The 24,015-nt window shown below is 43.7% G+C and overlaps 1 protein-coding gene across 6 annotated transcripts; it reads right to left on the reverse strand.

Moving 5' to 3' along the window:
• On the reverse strand, positions 1 to 23,856 carry atosb (atos homolog b). 6 transcript variants are annotated; one of them, XM_079270589.1, is made up of 11 exons: positions 23,547 to 23,856; positions 14,578 to 14,760; positions 9,308 to 9,494; positions 8,873 to 9,086; positions 6,757 to 8,112; positions 4,135 to 4,193; positions 3,648 to 3,747; positions 2,879 to 3,037; positions 1,901 to 1,969; positions 1,504 to 1,709; positions 1 to 1,333 (listed from the first exon to the last, which is right to left on the reverse strand). In XM_079270589.1, the coding sequence occupies exons 5-11, from the start codon at positions 7,942 to 7,944 to the stop codon at positions 1,180 to 1,182; spliced, it is 1,935 nt and encodes a 644-aa protein (XP_079126715.1). In that variant the 5' UTR covers positions 7,945 to 8,112; positions 8,873 to 9,086; positions 9,308 to 9,494; positions 14,578 to 14,760; positions 23,547 to 23,856; the 3' UTR covers positions 1 to 1,179. The 6 variants fall into 6 exon arrangements, with proteins under 6 accessions (XP_079126715.1, XP_079126716.1, XP_079126719.1 ...); XM_079270590.1 differs by lacking the exon at positions 23,547 to 23,856 and adding an exon at positions 15,090 to 15,144; XM_079270593.1 differs by lacking the exon at positions 14,578 to 14,760 and having other exon boundaries at positions 2,927 to 3,037.
• Between the last annotated feature and the right edge of the window lie 159 nt (positions 23,857 to 24,015).

A 24,015-nucleotide genomic window follows, 5' to 3' on the forward strand; every position in this document is an offset into this window, starting at 1 on the left:
TCTCCACTTTCTCTGTTCCCCCCTCCAGAGAGAAAGCTCGTCCGGCTGAAAAAAACACTCTACTTTGTGCAGCATATTGCTTATTAAGACATTTGCGAAAACATAAATTAAAAATACTACAGCTTGTTCATTTTTATTTTTTTCATTTTCTGTCTCAACATCAGACTGTTCTGAACAGAATCTAAAAAAAAGGAAACAATTGAAAAAAGAAAACAGCACAGTGTCCCTCAGTCTGACTACATAAAATTAACTGGATTCCCCTGTTTTTCATGACATGGATCGACCCTCCTAACTTGAAGTGCACACAGTGGTCTGATGACCATGATATGTGACATGGTAAGAAGAGAAATGTATTCTTAAACAAGTGTCCTGAGTTTGGTCAAATCATGTCAGTGTTTTAGATCATATGTCGAATGATAAGACATCCGATCAAGATGGCCGATTCCATTTCAGCCTTCGCTTTCACTCGTGTTTGTGTCTCTGCTCATCTCCTCTCTGCTGGTCAGAAAGTGTGCGAGTGGGGGGGAGAAGTGGGGGACGGGGTGATCATTTTCTTCACCTCACAATCAGGGACATGCTTTTTGTTTGTGGCCTTTTGCCAAATTTCAATTATTGGTCCGATGAGGCGGTTGGAGCTGCAGGCAGAGTGAAGGACAGTGTGATACGGCACTAGAGGAAAATGCAGGTGTTTAAGTCACAAGGCATGCATGTTAACACTGAACTCAGAGAGTCACCACCAAAAGTGTTTCAGCTGTGACGTGTGTGTAGTATGTGCTGTGCGTGTGTGTGTCGGCGTTTGTGCATTTCTTGTTTTGTACAGATGAAAGTGTAGTAAAAGTCCTGCTTTTGACTGCATGTGTTCTGAACTGCAATGCTGAAATTCGTTTTCATTTTCAATGAATGGAAGTTACACGGAATGCCATGTTTGATAGTGACATTTTATATCCCCAATTTGACTGTCGGAATTTTCAATGGAGAATAAAAGCATAAAAAGGAGCACATTTACTACAACACCATCATATGTGCATGTGTGTCTTGTGTGCATGTGGCGTGTCTCATCAAGTCTTATCAAGTTTTGTGTCCATCATTCTAGCAGTCTGTCTGTTTCCCTCCCTCCTCTTTAGGAAGCACAGGACGGGCTGCATTGGCTTTGGGGAGGTTCAAAGGGCCAAGCTGGGGTCACACGCGGGGGGAGTATTTAGGGTTTCTTGGCACCTCGGTGAAAGATTTCAGCTCATAAGGGATCCCTGTGTCCACTTCGATGGATTTGCGGGAGAATAGCAGCCGGATATCATTGTGCAAGTAGATCTTCCCAGATTTGGAGCTCTGGAATCTGAGAAAGCCAGAACCAAAATAAAAAAAACATGTTACTATGACTTTCATGCTGTTAGTGTAATCTAATGGTACTTTTCCAGACATCTCGACACAGGCTAGTAATTTTAAGTCAAGGGTTAATGAAACGTCAGGTATAAAAAGCAATGCAAACGCTTGAACACGTCATACCTGAGATGCATCAGGTAGCAGAGAATCTTCTTCCTGTCTAGCACTCTGTCCCCTGGAGACGCCTCGTCCTTCCCCTCAACCCCGTCCTCTACAGGCACCAAGAAGATACGATGGCGCAGGAAGGTCATGTGATTAACGGGCATGTCGCCGAAGTTGTAGGTCACCAGGAACATCTTCACCACAGTTTTGTTGGGATTAAATAAGGTCTGAGAACAGATGTCAGACAAAGGTCAGCATTTTAAACAGCAAAAATAAGACAGCTGGCAGTGGTTTTAAGTGAAGTACAAGAGGTTATTTGTCACATCATATTAAACATTGTGGTAACACAAAATGAGATAAAGGCAACATGGGTTTATCCGAGCAAAGAATGAGATGAGGAAAGAAAAGACTAACTGACCACTTGAATGGTCCCTGCTTTGGGTATGCTGTATCCTTTCTTTCCAAGAGGCTCGAGAGATATCACCCCCTGTGAGGGAGAGAGACAGAGACACAGCACTGATTACATTTCTTCAATCACTGTGTAATTGCACAATAACGCATTATTTTGTACATTTGAATAGCCGTCAACTTCAGGATCTAAGTGTAGAAGGAATGAGCAACCAGCAGTATTACAATAGTAATTTAAATGTTTGGTTTGATCCACATAAAACACATCAGGTTATGCATCTAAATCTAAATTCCTTATCAAAACCACTAAATGCACAGAAAAAACAAAAAATCCTATATGGAAGCAGACTAATTCTAAAATAACTCCATCATGCTGTGGTTACACAGACAGCTACATACTATATTGAAGAAAACTTCATACACAACAACTCAAAGTCAACATGAGGCTTGAAGGTGAGGAAGTGAAAACAGAGGTTTTCAAATGGTCCAGTGTAACAACAGTTTAAGACTTCTTATAAGCAGGACTAAAGTTGTTTACATATTAATGCAGGTTGTACCTTGCTAAGTACTTGTCGATCTTATGTTATATGGTTCTGTATCTGATGAATATATAGTATTCAGTTCTGATGTGAAAAAAAGGCTTCATGATATATGTAGGAGAGGAAAAACACAGCACATATTTTTTTACATCTGGTTTTGAAGAGGCAAGCCAACATCAACCTTGTTGAAGCCGATTCTATATCTGTTAGTGTTTTGGAAAGTTGTTCCAACTTCTGATTTTGCATCATTTTTCTTCCAATGAGGTCATTATTGTACTAGCAAACACACTACCTGCCGTGTGCAATACAGTGTTGTTTTTGTGTTTGGTTTATTGTTTGTGTACCAGTTACACAACGTCCTGCGCGCGCACACACACGCAAACACACACACATGCACACACACCAACACACACACGCACACGCACACACACACACACACACACACACACCAGGAAGGGTGAGGGTGCGCTGTGCTCTGAGATGTCGTAGTATGTAACCTGCACCGGCAGGGTGACGTGCTGTGGACAATAAGAGCCACTAGCACCGATCTCGGCTGTGAAGCCCTCGATCCGTCCTGACGGGGAGAATCGTCCCTTCAGGATGGACTCCTGGAACACAAGAGAAGAGAGTATATAGTCGTTAACAGGAGCCTTTTAAAACTCTTTATATTGCAAAACACAAGTTTCATTAAATACTTGAGTATTTACTGCAGCACTCAGTCATTTTTGGCCAAAGAATTTGAAAAACACCAGGAGTGTTCAACATAGTAATAGAATATGCATCTGCTGGCCAACAACAATGTGAGCCAAGAAGAGGCTCATTTAAAAGCATGAAATTGTAAACTAACATTATTATAATCTTAGTTATTGTTGTATAACTGTTTTTAATGCCAATATATTATGATCCTCTGTCCTAAAATGATCTACACAAAGGAGTAAGGCAAGTATCATAAATATCTTCACCATGTCATTAGCTTATTTTCTACATGTACCGGTACTTTTAGTCCTTATAATCCTGCGATTAGCTCCACCCTCTCATGTCACTTCTGGTTACAAAAAGCCAAGATGGCGACTGCCAGAAACCAAGATGGTGACGCCTAAATGCTGAACACGAGGCTTGAAAACGGCAGTCTACAAACCAATTGGTGGCGTCACGTTGACATGTCCACTTCTTATAATCTATGCTTGCTACTCCTGAAGTTATTCAAATAATGTGTACCTCAAAGTTGCCAAGTAGGGATCTGCTGATGGATGATGAGGGCCAACTGGAACGTGTGGAGCGGCCGCTGTCTGTGTGTCTGCCGCTGCGCAGCTGCCGACTGAATATGACCACAAAAACACACAAAACAGACCGTTGGTTAGTGGTGGTTAAGATTACATTCATTTTGTCTCGACCAACATGTCATGTGCCTTCGAGTGTGTCTGAGTATTCAAGAACAGACAAAAAACAAAACCTGAAATTTAGAATAACATACAACCTACGCTAACTCCCAGCTTCTTTCCCTGTGTTGACTTTGCTGCAGTCAATCTAACTGACATTGAAGGTATCTCATGTATACACCTGTGCATGTTCTTGAACTTTAAGCATGCACATGATGAAGTTTAAATACCGTTTTCTTAATCCCGTTTTAGAAAGCATGTCTTTTTAATGTTGTTATTTGTAATTGAACTGTATAACTTTGCTGGAAATATAATGAAGCACTCACCTTTTCAGCCGCAGCCCACTTTTAAGCCGTCTTCCTGACCTTGTACAGTCTGTGGGGGTCTGTACAAAGAGGACAAAAAAATAAATGACAAATTATGAGTGGTTTTTTCCTTTTTGAAAATTCAGATTCATGTCAGCCCTTAGCTATTCACAAATAAGTACCTGGCTTGAAATGCTAAAGAACTAAAGTTCATAAATACATATAAAATACAATACTAAAATAAAGACCAAATGGACTTAGTGTTATTGTGTTTCTGTGAGAGTAATTTCTATGTGTAATAGTATATTTCAGTTGTCCTCTTACTTACTGAGCACTGACTTTTGGTTGTGGCATCACACGCATAAATATTCCCCATTTCCAGGCTGCTGTTCATCGTAAAGGCCACCCAACTGTCAGAAGGCTCGTCAGTACCCAAACCTATGCTACCTGCTAGCCATTTGCCCACAGCAAACCTTTCACTCATGGTTAGCTTATTGGTATTAGCCAACCTGTGGTTACACTGGCTCTCTACAGAGCTTGGAGCTCTTTGTCAGCTTGTCGTCTCATCGTCACACTCGACCAAAACCACAGATGGCATTATAGAATATCCTCCCGTCTCCCCTTTCTGTGCCTCTTAAATATCTTTTTCCTAACCTGTATTTACTGAAATATCACCTGTGACCGTTTAGGCTTGCTTCTATTCCTTTCACTTTCCTCTCCGGTCGTAATTTGTGTCCACAAGTCTTCCTTACATCCGTTTCTCTCTGTGCTTCCCACACACATACTCTCAACACCTCTAGTCCCAATGGGCACACCGCTGTATGAAACCTAACTAGTGAAACCTATGGTCACTATTAGCATACTCCCATCCCACAAACACACACTCAAAGCTCTCTCTGGCCCCCCACTGTTAAAAAATGGTCAATTAACTTCCAGAACCATTTTTTAAGCAGGATCTGTGTGTGTGTGTGTGTGTGTGTGTGTGTGTGTGTGTGTGTGTGTGTGTGTGTGTGTGTGTGTGTGTGTGTGTGTGTGTGTGTGTGTGTGTATGAGAGACACAGCACACTCATGTGGGGGAACAATGGACCCTCTCTCAATGGGCTTTATTCTCGAGCTACTCGGCCTGTTCCAGCATGGCGTGATAATGAGCCTTCCATCACTTCACTCTTTCCCCATTTACTCGTTCTCTTAGTTTCTTTTTATTTATGACTTTGCCTCTTTTCCAGGACTGTCAAGGCTCACTGATGTCTTACCATCAACCACTGACTTTGAACGGCCATTCCTTGTTCTGTATTCAAAGCCTCTGCATAGAGTAGTACAAATGTTTTTTGGTCTAAAAGAATGATATTTGCATGCAAATGTGCACATGCTGATTTTTTGTATTATGTTGCCATAAAGTCACCTAAAGCTTTATTTAAAAAAATTAAAAAATGTATTCCTCAACTCTAACTTGCTTCATTCAAGTACATTATGATATAACAAATATTACAATCAGAGTAATATTTTGTTTCATATTGAAGACGTTTGCACCGTCTCTGAGCTAACTGTCTTTCTGTCACTAAATGTACTGAGTAATGTTAAATTATGCATCTTCTTTGACTGCAACTTATCAGTTTACGACTGTACATCGTGTGCTAAGCTAGCTTGTGAAGTAGCTACTCGTACACCAAAGGGTGCTACTAGGGTGACCAGACGTCCAGATTTAGGCCGGACAGTCCGGATTTTCAATGCCCTGTCCAGCGTCCGGCGCCGGACGCGTATTTGTCCTCCTTTTTGGAGTTCCACTGGGCCTAAAGAACCGAGCGATAGAATATTTTGCTGGAACGCAGTCTAACAAATGATTGGTTAAAAGCGTTGTCAAATAAATATCTGATCGGCTTAGGTTAGGTTCTAGCCCTATATCATTGGTTAAAAACGTAAACAAGGCTCCGTGTGCTGGCTACGTCATATCTACGCACTGAGGCCGACTGACAGTTGATCACAGCTGATCAGCTGTCAGTCGGCCTCAATCATCAGAAACCGACGTCGCTTCACGTGACGCTTCAGAGGAAAGGACGTCTCATGTCTGTTAAAACATATCTCCTCGCGTCTTCTCTCCTCGTATGGTTTCCTTTCGCCTCTCCATTTGTGTCTGTACATGATCACTGTACCGAGTTGTTTTCTGGTCAGGGCCGTTTTCAGCGAACATTCCAATAAAAAAAAAAACTGTCCCTATTGGACATACGTCTGTTTTTTGCCCTATTGGCTTTGGTTGTCTCTTTTCGCACCCTGAAATATGTCTCCAGCACGCCTCTGTCCATATGTGGTACAACGCTTGGGTGTAGGATTACACAGGATTTACATTTGTTATACTGTGGTATTGCTACCCTGACTTCAGAAAAGGATCTGAATACCTCTTCCACTTCAACATTAATTATTTGTTTTACAGCAACCATCAGTTGAACAGATAACATTCAAACTGGTGCGTTCAAGTACAGACATTCTGCATACCTCTTGATACTGCCGATGTACAAATTAGTCTGATGAAAAAAAAGACACTGCACACAAGTCCCCAATAGACTGAATCACTTGAGAAATTCTTTACTTTATGAGCCGTTAAATGTTAAATTACTCAAAAGAAAATGAGTATGTGGGTGTACTGACCTTAGGCCGGTCCCATGCAGAGGGCAGCAGGTGGTTCCAGTAAGGGGCAGCTTTAGCATCAGTGCTGCGACATGAGGCCGGGCCAAGTCCCGGAGCCAACAATGACAGCCTGCTTCTCTTGGATGTGGAGGGTCCCTCGTCTTCTGAGCAGGACTCCCCTGTGTCGCTCGGGGACAACAGACGCTTTTTGGCTGGCCAGTGGCCTCCAGAGGACAGACGGTGGCCATTACTGCTTGGAGTTTTCTCCCAGGAAGCCAGGCCATTGGAGGATGAGGAGGCAGCCTGGGTGGCACTTCGCTCAGGTGGGGAAGATTCAAGTCCAACTTCCCATTCGGTGGCCTCCCCTGGCTCCTGCAGTTCTGTGTGGTGTGGTGGGGAGAAGGGGCCTGGAGGGCTGGTGGGACTAGCAGGGTTGGGAGTCTCATACATGGCCATTTCATATAAGTGAGGGCTGGGCTGGCCTCCAGATAAGCCGTTGCCACAGCTCTCACTTGCAGGGCCACCTAGCGAGTAGGTGGGTGTGTGGCCCCCGTTAGGTGGCTCAGTCCTGGCTGAGCTACAGAGGGAATGGCCCTGGTCAGAGAGATGTCCATGCGGGTCACACATTGGGGGTGATTTAGGTGAGAGTGGAGCAAATACATCAGGAATGGGCCTGTTGTGATTGTGCTGAGTTGGGCGTCGGGAGGGGTTGTGGCTTGGTGAGAGGGGTGGGGACCTGGGTGACAGTCCCCCCTCAGAGTCTCTGTGCTCTATCTGTGTGCAAGAGCATACAGAACCAGGCCCACCAGGGCCCGTCGCTAACCCCAACCCAACACCTTGAGCTGGGGCTGGCCCACAAAGCACCCCTCCCTCCAATGCCTCATTGTCTGTGAAGTCCCCCAAGTGGGGGCGCTTATGAGTCAATTGTGGCTCCTCTAGCCCCCTTTTCACGCCCAACCGGACAGGCCTCTGTTGGGTATCAGTGTGGGTTTCTGTGGATGTAGAAAATCCCCCTAACTGGGAGAAAATGGAGAGCTGGTAGACCTTTTGGAGGCGCAACTCCTCCTGGCCAAAGTGCCTGGGCGCCCCCGGTCTGACACCAGGGTCTAGGCCCTGTGTTGGGGCTGTAGGTGGAGGCAGGTCCCCCTCCTGGGCTGGAAGCTCCAATGGAGCCTTTTTGTGGGCTAACTCCACGTGAATGTGCCGCATGGTTTCTCTGCTGGAGGATAAGAGTCTTGACTAGCTTGCAACCGGGTCAAGTAGGTCCTCACAAGTGCCAGTAGGCAGAGGAAGATGTTACACAGGAATAGGAAGTCCTACACTTCCTGTTGGGATGTTGTCAAGCAGTGTGAAGGAGGAAGCTGAGCCGCACAGCACCTAAAAGGAACAAAATACTTACAATTCAGGGGAGATTTCAATGAAGAAATCTATAATGACTGTATGAGTGATGGAAACATAAAATAGCTTAATAAAATTCAAAGGAAAGAACGCAATGGGCATGCAGGTTTTTCCGGTCATTTACAGTTCACATAGAAGAGTACCGACTGACTGCCATAGAGAAACAGCATGAATCGCATCAACAAATCCACCATAACCATTTTTAAAACCTTGCACATCACTGCGCTGAAGTGTCATACTTGATAATGACACTTCAGCCAGTTGTCCCATCTTATTTATACTTCAGGAAGACTGCAGGACTATATGATAAAAGAATAATTACAGCTTGTGTGTTGAATCCCTTTTTGCTGCTGTCTTTATCATCACTGAAAAGGAATGCTGTGCCTCCGATTGTTGGTTTTGACACCCCGCCCCGACACTTCAGATCAAATGACTATGATGCCATGACTTTACTCTGTCTCGTGTTATCCGAACAATGTGTAGGTTTTAAACCTTTTCTGCACTGAGAAAAAAGTTTTGCCACAAAATCAGAGGGGAAATCAGATGCTAATATATTTAGACATAGTTTGATTGAATATACAATCTATGCAAGACTCTGGATTTTTCAGCTTTAAAACAGTATGAACAGCTCATTATTGGGCCACTATACATAATGCAATTTAGGCAAGGCATAAACCTAATTTGTCTCCCTTGTAATTGAATGAATAGATTGAGACAATGCTCGAGATCAGCAGCTCACCTCTGTGCCCGTCCTTGTCCAATTCTGCCCGTGTGGACAACCTGCATCTGGCACAACATCTGGAGGTTGTGTATAAAATGGTCTGCTAAAGAAATCCGTTTATCTCCATGACAGCTGCCATCAAACGCCGCCAACATCCCAAGATAGGTAATCAGGAAACAGTGAGGACTCCACCAGAAGCAGGAGTGAAGGAGGTGAGCACAAAAACTACAACCTGGGGAGGAATAAAGAGGTTGAAAATATAATGAACCTACACCATGGTATAGGTATAACATCTATATATCTATATATGGATGCATACCTTGGATGCATTTCCAAGAATAAGTTTGGATTAATTTTACAAGCAACTTGGTAACACAACCAGTTCGTCAATACATATTAATTGCATTATGTTTGTTCGTTCAATAAGGATAAGGCCTGAAGGCTCAAACGTACCACGTGGGCAGAGTGTCAGTAATGCAGAAAGCTCTTGAGGAGAAATCTCTCTGAACTGGAATTGGAAAGAACTCTATTGGGGCTCCTTCTGTGGTTGGCTGATAGCCAGACACGCCCTCCTTCGTCCCCTGGGCGTGGGGTGTGGCACGTCTGTGGCATCATGACAGGGTCATTCCCTCCAGAGTCCCTGAGGAAATGTAGAACATGTAGAATAGCAGTTGGTTTATTGGACTTCACCACTAACAGTCATTAAGATGAGACTATCCATCCTGAAAACTCACACACATTCAAAAGTACATCAAAGAGAGCCACAGAAACACACATGCGTCCTCATACCTGCGCATACTTGAACAAACATGCACCGTAGTAGACAAAGACACACGTATTGTGCAAGCAGGGCAAGTTAGGAAGTCACTATTTAAGTCTGTTACTGAACTTGAGAAGAACAGGACAAATCAATCAAATAATCTCTAATAAGTCTCTAACCATTTAAGTACAAGGCTGACTGACTTGAGGGAGAAATAATATTACTCTCATTCTCTTTCATGTCAAATGTTCAGTCCAAAAACCCAAAACACTTTGGGTGGATGATCAAAAATGAAGGAGCCACTCGTGGAACAGAGAGTTGATGTTTCCAGTTCGGCACCAAATGGTGCTCGGCAAAGTGGAGCGGGCCGTAGCCCGACCCACTAGGACCAGAACTTGGGAATGTTGGGTGGGTGGTGTCGTCACAGTGAGCCGTCACCGTGGCAACCAGTAGCCCAAGGATAACGGCTCCTTTGTGCTCGACCACAAAGAGGGAGAAAGAGAAGCAGAGCTACAGAGAGGGGGGGGGGGGTGGTTAGGGGGAGACTGGCAAAGATGCTCCTCCAAGAAAATAGCCATCAAAATGGCTGTCGTCCATGAGGTGTGTACAGCCAGCCAAATATCCTAACACACTGAGATAAAAGGCCTGTGTTTTGTTAACCTAAAGCAGGCAACAAATAAATTGATTGACTTCATCCAAAGCTTGAAATGTAAATTGGGACAATTGAAGTAGTTTTTAAAATAACCAAGAAGGTTGATCTTACTAACACCCCGCTGGCATCCACATGAAGCAGTAGAGAAGAGAAAGTTGGTTCCCAGTCAGACCTACATCACAGCAGCCTGTGACTTCACTTTCTAGTATGACGAGATTCATCATTTAGACAGAAGTGATGACACTCGCCTGAAGATCAAGCAAGAGGAAAGAAATGGTGAGAAAAAAGGAAGACAACGAGAGTTGTTCATAGGTATTTTCCACTAAACTGGAACACACCTGAAATTAATCCACTGATGCAACTGTAAGGGATGTTGAATAAAACCCCCAGAATTCCTATACAGATATGTAATGCTTAAACTAGCCACTGCATTACTTACCTAGCTGCACTCTAGGTGACCTGCAGCAGATGTTTCAATCACTTTGCTGAAAAACTGGGTTTAAATGAGCATGTAATGCGTTTCAGATCTTTCTTTTACCAAATTCTCTATTCTGTCGGGAGTCTTCAACTTCAACAACACGGGAGGGATCATTCGTCAAAGATGACACAAGAATGAGAGGGATCCAGACAGAGGGACATAAAAGAGTAAGTAGAGAGAGATTGACCCTCCCCCCTTTACATTATAACCTGATTATACTTAACTGCAGTATATTATCAGGTAAGATGCTTACCTATCACTGCAGACAAAGACTCGTATGGGGTTGATGTCAGGAGTGAAGCCTTTGTCCCATGTAATTACTCACATGACATATGGTCCCAATGCAGTCACACACACAGTCACAAGGAAAACCCAGCTTGGGCAGACTGATTATTCTACTCCTGTATATCAACACAACATAAGGAATCACCTCGTCTTGTTTTATACCCCCCTGAATTCAGGTGGAGTCTCTACAGTGAGCGCCCAGGGGCGGACACTGTGTGGGGGATGGGGAATGAATGGGAGAAGAGTCAGCATTGAGTATTAATAGTCACTGTGTATGTCATAACTGCCTGGGAGAACCCAAAGGCTCTGTGCTAGTTCCCACTTGATTTCTGACCTTGTTTTGAACGAGTTGAGCAGGAGGCTGGCAGCAGCTTCCCAGCCCTTTTCAGGTTTGATCCAGGAGCCAACAGAGGGGGGGGGAGACTCTGGCCTCACCCGAAGACAGGCTTCAGGATGCTGCGCATGTGTGCCAGCTCATACTTGTGAACTGATACTACTGCATATCACTTGCAATACCCTCACACCTGCCCCCTTAGGTAATGTTCCCATAGACACCTCTGATCTACGTGTACAATCTGATCTGTGTGAAATGCATAACCTGTACTGCATAACCGTACTGTGTGCTTAACGTCAAGGGTATGAAAAAAACACCTGCTCTTTCTATAAAACTACTGCAAAAATACTTTGCCACTTCAGTGAACCAATATGAGTGGATAAAACGTTTACACATGAAAATCGTTACATTTTCTGACATGAAGCATTAAGATTTCACCATTACTGGCAGACCAGGCACAATCTCATGTAATATCTACAGCATCTCTGAAAGCGGACCAGCAAGCAATCAATCAGAATGAGACGGGGCAAGAGTAGAAATGGTGTGATGACAGACAAAGGAATGAGAAATGCCTGACAAGAGGGAACCACCCATTCAGAGAGAGAGAGCGAGCGAGAGAGAGCGAGAGAGAGCGAGCGAGCGAGAGAGAGCGAGCGCGAGTGAGAGAGAGCGAGCGCGAGAGAGAGAGAGAGAGCTCTTTCTTTTTTTCCATTTTCTGGAGTCTATGAATTGTATCTTTTTCCTTTTCTTTCCATTTTTACCTGACACTTTGGGTATGTTGTCTTTGTTACACTTATACCACTAAGGCATAGAGCAGGGGAAGGTAGAGCTCTAAAGTGTTATTGAATATTCAGTAGTACATAAACCAGCAGGACCCGGGCCTAGATCAGGATACAAATGAGAATAGACTGAGTCACGTTTATAGAAACATTGACGTAAAAAATGATTTTCCATTTCCAAAAGACAGTAATTTATGTATTCATTAACTGCTTGTATCCACAGCAGAAAATAAGGGGAAACACCATTTTTATCAAGATTTCACAAAGGTAATTTACTTGTAAATTTATTTTGCAGTCTTTTTCCAACTTGACCTGACTACTAAATGTTACTGTGGACTAAAACGAGAGCTAAAACTCACAAGGGCATCATGTTTAATGACTGAGGGTTCAATACCTTTGACCTGAAACATGCATGTAGTGGAGCTCAAACATTTTGTTCAGGAGATGGTCGTGTTCTTGAGGTGTGTTGAAATATTTGCAAGTCTGCCGTGTGTTGGTTCAGGCCGGTGAAGGATGTGGTCAATTGGGCAAACACCAAAAGTCTTAAGTCGAACATCAGGAGGACGACATGCATTTGAATTTCATCATCATGAGACCGGGACCCTGCTGCTCCCTGTTAACTTTGAAAAGTTGCACATGTATGGAATGAAACACACTTACACACACACAGTAGTATACACAAACATTTCAACAGGAGGTAAGGCGACAGCTCCGGCCTTGAAGCCAGCTCTCAGTGAAATGTAGGATTGAAGACCAGACACAAACACACAAACACACAAACAAAAGCAGACAACATTCAACACTTTTTTTCTTTAAGGGATTAAAGAAATACTCAATTTAGCTGATACATCAACTTAAGAGCCACGACGCTTAACTTTGTTTCCAATCTTCATAAGAAGTGCAACAAATACATCCACTGCATAATTCTGATTTTATATTAAATGCTCTTTGACAGTGGCTGCAAATAAATTGTTTGTGGGAGAAGAACAGCTGCTCTGTTTACAGTTGTCTGAAGGACTGGCTCCCTTACTAGTCTAGATATATACAGTGCAGATAGAGATTCTATTCTTTCATTATAATACAAGATGTTGTTGGTATTATATTATACTGTATTTAGGTATGTGGTACTGTATCTTAAACACTAACAAATAAAGTAAAACAAGTGGCTCTGGAGTTTCCCACCCTTTAGGGAATTGAAATGTGAATAATTCTAGATCCTTAATTGCCGGGCTGGATAATTGCTCACAACTAGGTTACATACAATGGACACTAATATTTCATGTTTTAATTCTTCCATACAGAGGCAGACAGTCTTCAGAGAAACACTGTGCACTGATGCGATGCCACGAGGTTGTTCGCCTGTGCTTGTGTTTATATTTTTCAGCCTATACACATATGAACACAACTATATGTTTAAAAATGGCAAGATGCTGTCAAACTATAAAACAAATGTCCTGGCTGATTAGATGCCATCTTATCTATCAGCACGCAAACCTGACAGTAAATCTTTCTTATAAGTTTTTGCCCAACTACCCCCTTATAAGAGAGAAGGCTTGGCACCTGGAAGGGATTACCGGTAATTCTCCACCATGTAATACATTGTAATTACTTTTCTTCAATCAGTGACATAAGCTCATCATCTTGAATTTTTTTTTCATTTTGTAAACAGCCTTGTCTCTAGCTACACTCTGCCCTCCTCATGTCGTCAGTCCACCCTTCACTCCCAGCCTTCAACAGAGAGGTGTGATAACGTCAGCACGAAAGTTAGCAGCCTCCCAAATGCCTCATCAACTTTTAGCAGAACCCACCCAAGCTACTCCCAGGCCTGTGCTGTGTCTGGAGAACGATAAACATGCAGCCACACAAACACACAAGTTGCTCAGTGCTCCTGCAAACAATCACCTGTTGATTCAATTAGAGCAGCCATCTAGAGTATGACAATCGGATGTCAGTGTGAAGAAGGGGATGGGATGACTGTGTGCATGTGCGCGTGTGAGTGAGTGAGTGAGTGAGTGAGTGAGTGAGTGAGTGAGTGAGTGAGTGAGTGAGTGAGTGAGTGAGAGTGTCATCAGAATAACACAAAGACAGGAAGCATCAATGAAAGAGCCGAAAGTGACAGGAGACAGCTCAAGTTGACTGAAACTGATAAACCTCTGAGTGAGAGAGTGTTAAGCCAAACACACATACAGTACTCAGGCTGGAGAGGCATGGCAGTCTAAACTCAGCCGGCTCAGTGACATATTTGCTGAGACCGCTGTTTGACAAGGGGTCCCTTTCTGTCTCTCCGTCCCTCCCTCTGTCTGTCTGTCTGTCTGTCTGTCGGCCTTTCATGTGGCCATTTTAGGAGACATTGAGTCACCCGAGCCCAGCTGACAATATGACAGGAGGAACATTATTACACTTGGCTTGACAGCAGGAGAACTTGTGACACTCACCCTCTTATGAAGATGGGGTTTATCTAGCTGTCTCACTCTCTCTCCTTCCTGTGTTTAGTTTGGGGGCTGGATGGGTAACTCTGCTGCCTTTTTCTTTCTGTCCTCCTCTGGTTTCTATTTCCACTGGGTCAGGCTGCTGTTGCTGTCGACTATGCGGTTTGTTGACGCTTTGCTTCCTTCCTCCTGAATAGGTGGTGTTGAGAAAGAGAGATAAGTGAGGTTGTTCTGCTTCCCTCTGCTTGTTTTGAGATTGAGGAGGCCCGACAGTCTCTCTCTCTCTCTCTCTGTTGTTTTCTTCCTGTCTACCTCTCTCCACCCTCGGTCACACACATATCGAAAACTCATCAACAACTCTCACCCCTCACTCTCTCCCTCCCGTTCCTTTTCTCTCTCCAGTCCCCCCTGCCTTCTTTTCTCTCATTTGCGCCCCTCCAAAATATCTTTGAATGCAAAACCCACCTCACACGCTCGTGTTCCCTCTTTCCTCTCCTCCCATTCCTCCTCTTCCTCACCTCTCTTCCTCTATCAATTCACAGGCCCCTCCTTTCAACCCTCTCTCTCTCTCTCAGCTTATGTTTTCTTTCTGTCGTTTCCTCTCAGCTGATAGAGCGAGGCATGCTTTGCTCACTCAGCAGTGAAGGCATACAGGGGAAAGTAGGGGGGGGGGTGCTGACAGCTGATTGGCTAGAGAAAAGGGGGGTCAGCTGTAGTGGCTGAGTTCCTGATTGGCCAGGGGGAGGGAGTGAAAGGGAGGGGGGGGGGGGGGGGGGGGCGTGGGGAAGTAAGACCCAGCCCAACTGCTCCTGCTTTGCCTGTTCTGCAGAAGTAGAGAACGAGACCAAAGAGCAATTTCCTCAAACTTCTCCGTGTTAGTGTGTTACGTTTGTGTCATTGACAGCTTCAAGCATGTTGTGCGTGCAGTGTTTAACTCGTGTAATCTCTTCCCATAGTGTGCCACTGCCAGCCCCCCCCCCCCCCCGTGTGGTTTTGTGTTCATTAAAGTACATTTAATAAAAGGAGGTGAAAGCCTCAGTAAATAAAGATGCAAATGTCTGTGTAACCCATTTGCCATCTTGTTCGCTCACACACACAAAGACACACTGTGTGTAGCATGGAATAGTACACAGCTTCTTCACAAGCACAAGCGCTTATCTGCTGCTACAGTGCAGATAGAGAATGAAGTGCATGTGAAAAAGTTTATCAGCTGTGTACCAGGAGCAACCCTCAGCCGTGTGTGTGTGTGTGTGTGTGTGTGTGTGTGTGTGTGTGTGTATTTTGCCAGCTGTGAGCTAATAAGGAACGGCATGTTGACTGGGCAAAAACTATTTCTGAAGGAGTGATGTGGTTAAAGTACACACAGTGTGTGTCAAGCCCTCACCACACACACACACATACACACACACACACACTGTGGGTGGAGATTACACAAGTTAAAGCACTGTGCACAAAACACACCTGAAGCTGTCAAGACCAGATTTTTAGCACTTAACTGGCCGTCCCTCTAGTTACAGACACAAACACACACCTACCTGATTATGCTTTATCCTTATTTCAGGAACCAGGGTTGACTTGTCGAGACATAAAGACTCAGAGAGCTATCAAACACGTTTGTCTCACATGTCTCAGTCACTGTCTTTCCCCGACTCCTCATCTACGTCTATCTCCTGCTCACTTTTCCATCACCCTGTGTCCGTTTCCAGAACCAGTTGCTGCTGCTTTGTTATCTCCCTCATACAGAAAGATGAAGAGAACGTGCCTTTAGTTTTGTGGAGCTTTACCTCAGCCAAATCAAGGGTCTAAGAATAGATGGTGTTGTATGTTGTGCAGAAGTTTGACGTGTGATTTGGGCTGATTTAAAGTGATGTCACTTGAATAGTTGTGTAATTCAAACACTCTTAACATTAGTTGAGTTATCACAAAATAAGTGCAATTCCTCGTACTCATGGAATAAAGAAAACGTTCTTGTTATATATCACAATCTGTCACGTTGATTATGAACTATTGAAGTTTGTAAAACAATACTCGGCTTTTGCTAGGTACCTCCAAATATAGAGATGTGGGGACAGGGGAAGGTAGAAAGCATAGAATACATCAAAATAGACAGAGAAAAATAAACAGAGTAATAGCGGCAGATTAAAATGAGGCAAGATGACTGTAAAAACAGTAATGATGGGGTTATTCTGCTCTTCAGCAGCACTGTTATTTAGGAGTTTGTTTTTCAGCATGCTCGAACACACTTCTGTCCCTTTAAGAGCCCATGTTGCTTTCCATATTTAGGGGGAAAAAACGGGTGTGTCTTCTTTATGATCTTACGCTGCGTTACACACAGACACACAGACACACACACACACACGCACACACACACACACACACACACACATATCTAGTTTGTCAGAGCCTCTCAAAGTGACACCAGCTGTTTTTATTTTTTTGGGGGGGGGGGGGGGGGGTTACAACCAGCAATAAAAAGTCTCAGCCTTCAAGAACTGAAGAGCTTCGATCGGGACGAGCCCAAAACTTCCTTGAGTAAACCATTTCGTCACGGTGTAAAAAAATCAAAAACAGTCTAATTCACCCTCCTCCTCAGGGAGGGAGAGAACAAAAGGAGGAGAGGAAGAGGTGAGGTGGAGGAAGGGTGGGAAAGGAAAGTGTGTTTATGTGACTGAAGGGGGGGGGGTTAGGTAATACTGAACATGTTTAAAGAGGAATGGACCCCTGCGTGTGTTGGTGTCCGTGTCTGTTGACATGTACTGAGGTTAGCAGTACACACATGGAGACCTATATCTAAGAAGTGTACATCTCTGAGGGATGAGAGCAGGCAGCAGCCAAACCGTGGACATCAACAAAGCTCCAGTGTGCAGAAGAAAAGTTCACAGCTAATATCTACAACGGTATTGAAGCACGGATTAGTTGACTTGCTGGCTCAAATCCGTTAGAATTTTGTGATGTAATGTGTCTGGTTTTACTGTAACATGAGTGTCAGTGTGTCTTACCAACTTTATTTCTGCAGGCAACACAAAGTAGAACGGGACCTCTGAATAACATGCTTACCTGCCAGCTTGACCACATAACCACACCCACGACTATACCATCATCAGAGTTCCTGCAGGTTGTTTCCCACCCAGAGTGCTTTATGTTTACATTTCTAGAGCGCTGGAACAATCCTGTGAGATAAACTCTCTCTGGAAGGGCATGTTTGACCAGCTGCCTGCTGATAATAAGATATCAACGTATAATCATTGAACTTTACAGCCCAACTTACTACCAAGTGACTAGAAGTGTCAATTGATATAATGGGTTAGGGTTAAATTTAGGAATTGGGGTTTAAATTGAACACACGCATCAAATAGACATTAATGAACACAGACTTTTTTGTAGTCCAATTTAAACACCGGACTGTCCAAATAAAGCAGTCCTCAAATAACTTCTGTTTTCCATTATTAAATAGGCCTCTCAATCCACTTCTGCAATCATTCCCACCGTTCATGACTAGATTCTGCAAGTTATTGTTTTGAGCATCCAGCTGCTGGTATGACATTTCCTCACAGAGATGATTAAAGTTTGGTGTAATCAAATTCAATCCAGGTATCTTTCAACACCAATCCATCACAAAGAGCCACAAACTTTGATATATATTTACTGATCTACACCTCGCACGAACTACTTCTTTCTTTTGAATATCTTCGGACTAAACCTTTTATGGTTAGCTCACTTTTGCTGCGGGAAAATGGGCGTAAAAGGGTAGAAACATTTAAGTAATGGTTGATATGCACAAGGAGAAAGGAGAGATACAGAGTGCAATGGGAAGAAATGCAGAGATGGGGAGGAGTGTGGCACACTGAGTCTTGGTGACAGGCCGGGCCAGCTCTGAGGATGGAATGTTCCAGAGAAATATGTTGCCTATTCATGGAGGACAGGAAATAAAGCTCCATCTCGCTCTCTCTCCCCCCCTCTCTCTCACTCCTCACTCTCTCACCCTGAATTCAGCTGTCTGTCTTTTTTTACCTCACTCTCTGTGTTTCTTCCTCTCGCCTCTTCTCTGGGCCTTTTTTTCTGTCCACAAATTCCTTTTTTTTCTTCTCTTTTTCATGCTTGGGGAACTCGCACAGCATGGGGGTGCTGCACCACTCAGACTGGTAGCGGCTGAATGAGGTCCACCCTGCCATCTGGGCATTGAAATGAAAAGATCCCTTTCTTTGCCATGTAGCTCACCAATACCTAAGCAGGGCATGTTTTCACTATTGAACCAGCCGACACAACCGACGATTTGTTACTATGGTGGAGAAGATTACAATAGCAGTTAGAGACCACTCACTTGTTTCGACATTTGTAGGCGCGATCATTTCACAACAGCAGAATGAGTGGAGGAGACAAAGCACCGGCCTACTTTACAACGAGCTTAAGCACAAGTGTTTACCGAAACTAAAACACGCGCTTGCACATGCAATGTTTATAGACCCACACATACACAGAGAGCGGCTCATCCATGTCGGTCTGGGTGGGGGGTGTTACAGGGTGAAGGGCAGAGAGAGGTCTGGCTCGGTTTAATCCTGAGATCAGTCCAAAACATACACACAGGCCTGTGCTCGTTAAGCAGCAGTTATTCATGAGAAGCGTTGGTACCACAAGAGTTGCTGCTCTGTGTTTGAGGCCTATGTGGGGGGGGGGGGGGGGGACTATGTGAATCGGCAACTACATTACATAAGCACCTTAATGAAACACAAGTAACCTAAATAAGTTGAGCAGCGGTCGATTACGAGTGTGTTTCTCTTTGTATGAAAGCCAATGTATCGACACGCTTTTATGCACTAAAATATGATACTGACTCTTTGATTTAGCAAACGTCCAATCCAAGCAGCACATACAAACTACCATTTATAGGCTATAACTGTCACAATTGGTATATCTTGTCTTCCAAAATGCACCATTGATCATTATGAAAAGCACAGACAGCCTGATATTTCCCTTATCACGATAACAATAAAACTATTCCTCTTCACCTTGATGATACACATACAATGATGCTGGATGACTAGTTGATCACACTGTGAGAATAATCGTGTGAGATAGCAGGTCACCACAGTGCATTGGTCATAATTTGACATTGTATGAAGGGTCATTTCCTCAGCCCATCTGGTGACTGCTTCTCTACCGTGTCATGACACTGACGGAGTTCTCTGCTTGTTACATTAGGCCACAAACGAAAGGGATCTTGCCAAGGTCTCATATCAGAGCAGTTTGGACAAAAACGCTCCGGCTCAGCTGTTTCCTGGCTCTGATGAGACGCACAAGACCGGTCATTTTGCTTAAAAGTCAATTTAAGTGACAAATGCAAAGGCCCGGGCCTGTCACACATACTCAGCTTCTACAAGACGGAGTGAATAAAAGCAGCAGAAATAGATGAGAGGGCTTTGATGTTCGGCGAGGGAAATGAGAGTAATGACAACGCACTGGAGAGTAACGGACAGGGGGACAAGACAAGGACGAGAGAGAGAGTGGCAGAGGGGCAGAGAGGGAACAGATCTTAGCTCGATAAGCTCTGTGTTGACCTATATGATGCACAGAAATACATCTGCCTTCTACTAATTGATTTTGGGGTTGTATGGAAACCATTTCAACAGACAAATGGCTCACAGGTCAGTTTGGTCACTGTGACACTGCCTCCAACTAAGGCTGCAAGAAATCATTGATTAATCTGTCAATTATTTGAAAAACAAAAGTTCCCAGAGCCCTAGGTGATTTTTTCAAATAGTTTATTTTGCCAACCAGCAGTCCTGAATCCAAATATATTCACTTTAAGATGATATCAAATAGTTAAAAAAAATGCTAATCCTCTCTTTTTTTGAGAAGCTTGAACAAATCCCTTCAGGCTGCAACTAACAATCATTTTCAGTATCGGTTAAGCTGGCAATCATTTTCTTTAATAGTCAATTAGTTGTTTAATCAGAAAGAACAGAGTGAAAAATGCCAGTCATCATTTCACAAATCCTGAGGTTGTACAGCAAATCCAGCTGGCGAAGTTAAACACGGCCAGAGATAAATCACTCACATACCCACACTGTACAGAAGTGGACATCACAGCGCCTTGTCTCTCAGGGTGTAATGTCAAACCATGTTGATTTATTCAGCAGGTGGTACCGTCGCCTTGCCATCCTCCTCTCTCTCCCTGGACTTGTATTGTCAGCTGTGTTTAAATAAAGTTGAGCAGGCTGCTCCGATCCATGGAGCCACCAAAACACCCAGAACAAAGATGGCGCACTTGACATAAGTGGAAATTCCAGATTGTCTCCCAAAAGAGTTGATGCTGGATTTTCTACCATTAATGAAACATGAGAAAAATGAAATAGTAGAGTAGAATAGTTGATTCATAGATTTTCTAATTATGAGTTTGTGGCTCACGCTTTCCTTTGTCATTCATTGTTTTCAGTTCTGCCATTTAGGCACTCCACAAACCCAGGACCGGGACCACTGAGGGGGTCACGAGGTTATGGACGGAATGTAAAACTTTTATAAACATCTCGTAGTGCCATATACTGCCTTTAATCTGTGTGATGGACGTTACAATCTTAAAACAAATGGGCGACAAACAATGGATTGAGCACATAAAGGGGCATGTGAATAGGAGGATCCGTATTTTTAAGCAACACTGGTAGATGGACAAGGTTTATATTGATACATAGAAGGGAAACCTGCATTAGTAGAGGCAAAACATTTTTGTTTTATTTTATTCTAGGACAGGAGAGACAGTCTGTGAGTCGACCAGTCAACACTGGTTCTTTGTGATGAGTTAAGGTTATGAATTAATAAAAACATGTCATGATTTGCTGTTTGTTATCTTACCCTTAAAACGAACACTTAATGGCTAAATAGCTCTTTATGTAAGAGAGACAATTTAGCTCTCATGAGGATGCAAGTACATTACGTGCATGCACACACACACGAGGGATCAATATAGCCCAGAGCAGTGTGGAGTACTGGATCTAACCCACATAGTCATCTGTAATCTCGGACATCAAATCCTGCAGAGACACGTTTTGAGGGCTGACAACAAGCCTTCATCAGCTCAAAGCATTTAATAGCCACCACAACTTTCCACACATACAGAGCACAGACACTAAAAAGTAGAATTGCAACCGTGAACCATAAGCACTCAGTCAGAGAGCCATCAGAGGTATGGAAGGTATATTCCCTTCAAACATTGGTTCGGTGCTCAAAGGACCACAGGCTGAATGGTGTCCCTTAACTTGAAATCCTCAATGTCCCTGGTTATCTGATTAACTAAATAAAACAGGAGACTAGTTGAACTACAAGCAAGGTAGGAAGAGCCAAATACAGGCCAAAGGCTGTAACATTGTTAGTCTGGGCCTAATCTATTTTCATAGAATCAGAAGAAACTGGGCTCTTACAGTGTTACACGCCACAAGTTATAGCGTCATGTTGACTATAATACTCTTCTAAACAGCCTAACTAGGTACTCATCGCTCCATATATTACCATGAGAAAACACGCGGCTGCTCATGACCACACTCCTGCTTAACTCAATGTACCTGGCTGGACAGGAAGCATAGAAGTACACAATATATTTGCTGAAGGGTGATTATATTAGTAGTTTTATATTTTGAAGTAAGCAAACAGACCAGTCGTGGCTGGGGATTAGTGGTGTTTGCCTTCCATGCCAGAAAATAAATTGTTGATCACTCCCTCCCTTCTTTTGATGTGAGAGGCTTTTCTAGGCTTCTTTGTCGAACCCAAATAGACTGAATTCATTTGTTTTTCTTTTTTTGTTTTCCCTAGTGTGTTTTGGCATTTGGAAACTTAAGCCACAAAGTGATCCTTCATGGGACAAGCCCAGACCCAGGCCAGCGAAACATAATGCACCTCGCCTTCATGGTTGATTATAGCAAAGATCTGTGTGACGTCACACTCAGCTGAGGACAAAGCCCACTGGTTTCTCCCAGACAGAGAGGCAGGGGGTGGCTGTCAGAGCAACGCAAGGACAAGCAAGAGAGAGAGAGAAAAATGTGGAGTTATTGCAGATGGATTTGCTGCGGCAATGCGTGTGGGATGTGTGACAAAATCTTCTATTTACATGCATGTGAGACAACTAATGGATTCCCATATGCTCGTGTGCTGTAGGGTGAGTGTGACGGAGTACACTTGTGCCTAATGTGTATGTCAATGCCATCCTGCCCTGCTTCTTGGGATAATGGGAGGCAGTGCACTGCAGATCAGCATAATAACACTGTAATAACTGACTCTACGCTAACTCTTTATATATTTGACATACACTGTAACCAGGCTTTAGTGCCAACATCAATGCTCCCTTCACTGCCTGATGCAATGCAACTCCCAAATGCAATCCAAGGGAACTACGCCCACTGCACTCAGTGCCATCCCCTCTCCTGTAACAGTGATCATCATCCCTTCATCCCCTGAGTTATAGACACAATCTTACAGATATATATTTAAACATAGATATAAATATATCTGGTTGATCCCTCCCTGTTGCACAGCCCATATGCACAGTGCCAGGAGGGCATGAGTGTGCACTTGTAATAATCAATTTACACATGCATTTTGATTACACACAAACCTATGGTGTCATAAATACATTAGGTCTCTATCACTTTGTCTCTATCCACCGCAGACTGCATGCACGCGCGCGCACACACACACACACATAAAGAAAGACTGAGCAAGGCAGACAAAGCAGGGAACGCCCCCTGCAAGCTACTGTCAGGTCATCAACTGGATTAGGCTGGATTCCTATCATCCTTTACTGATGACTGTGACAACCTGCACGTTCAGAGTTAACTAGCTGCTGACATTTAACTGCACGCTTCAAGAATCATAAAACAAACCGACACCCTTTTCCCCCCATATTTCCATTAATCATTAAAGTACACACAATGCAGGAGATGAAGAGATAAGCTAGCAAGCCACATTTCAAGATCTTGAAGCCTACTCACCTAACAATAAAAGTAGACTCCGGAGGAGGAACACAGCCTGGCAAAGTCGTTTGGGAGTTCGGCCTTTCTGTTATCTCTCGTGCTGACTGCTGCGTTGTCGCATTCCAGGCAGCAAAAATCGACTTCGATGCTAAAATCCGTTAGCAACCTTAGCTGGGTGTCTTGGAGTATTAAAATAATCGTACAGATTGATTCTCACCCTCCCACTCTTTCTTGCCACATAGCTCGCTTGTTGGCTGACCACGTCCCTTCCTCTCTGGCTTTTTGTGTTGCTCGCAGCTGTTTTCGTTGTTTCAACCTTTGCCTGAAATGTCTCCTGTCCCTTTAAACGACAACGTTTCCGGGGTTTGCTGGTTAATATATAGGAGGCGGGGCTTCACGGCCAGCTGAGCGCCTGTCATTTAAGCGATTGGACACTTATTTTACTTCTTAACCAATCACCATCCAGGGATTATGCCTTCTTTAAAAC

The sequence above is a fragment of the Melanostigma gelatinosum genome, assembly GCF_949748355.1.
Source record: "Melanostigma gelatinosum genome assembly, chromosome: 6".
NCBI classification, from domain to species: Eukaryota; Metazoa; Chordata; class Actinopteri; order Perciformes; family Zoarcidae; genus Melanostigma; species Melanostigma gelatinosum.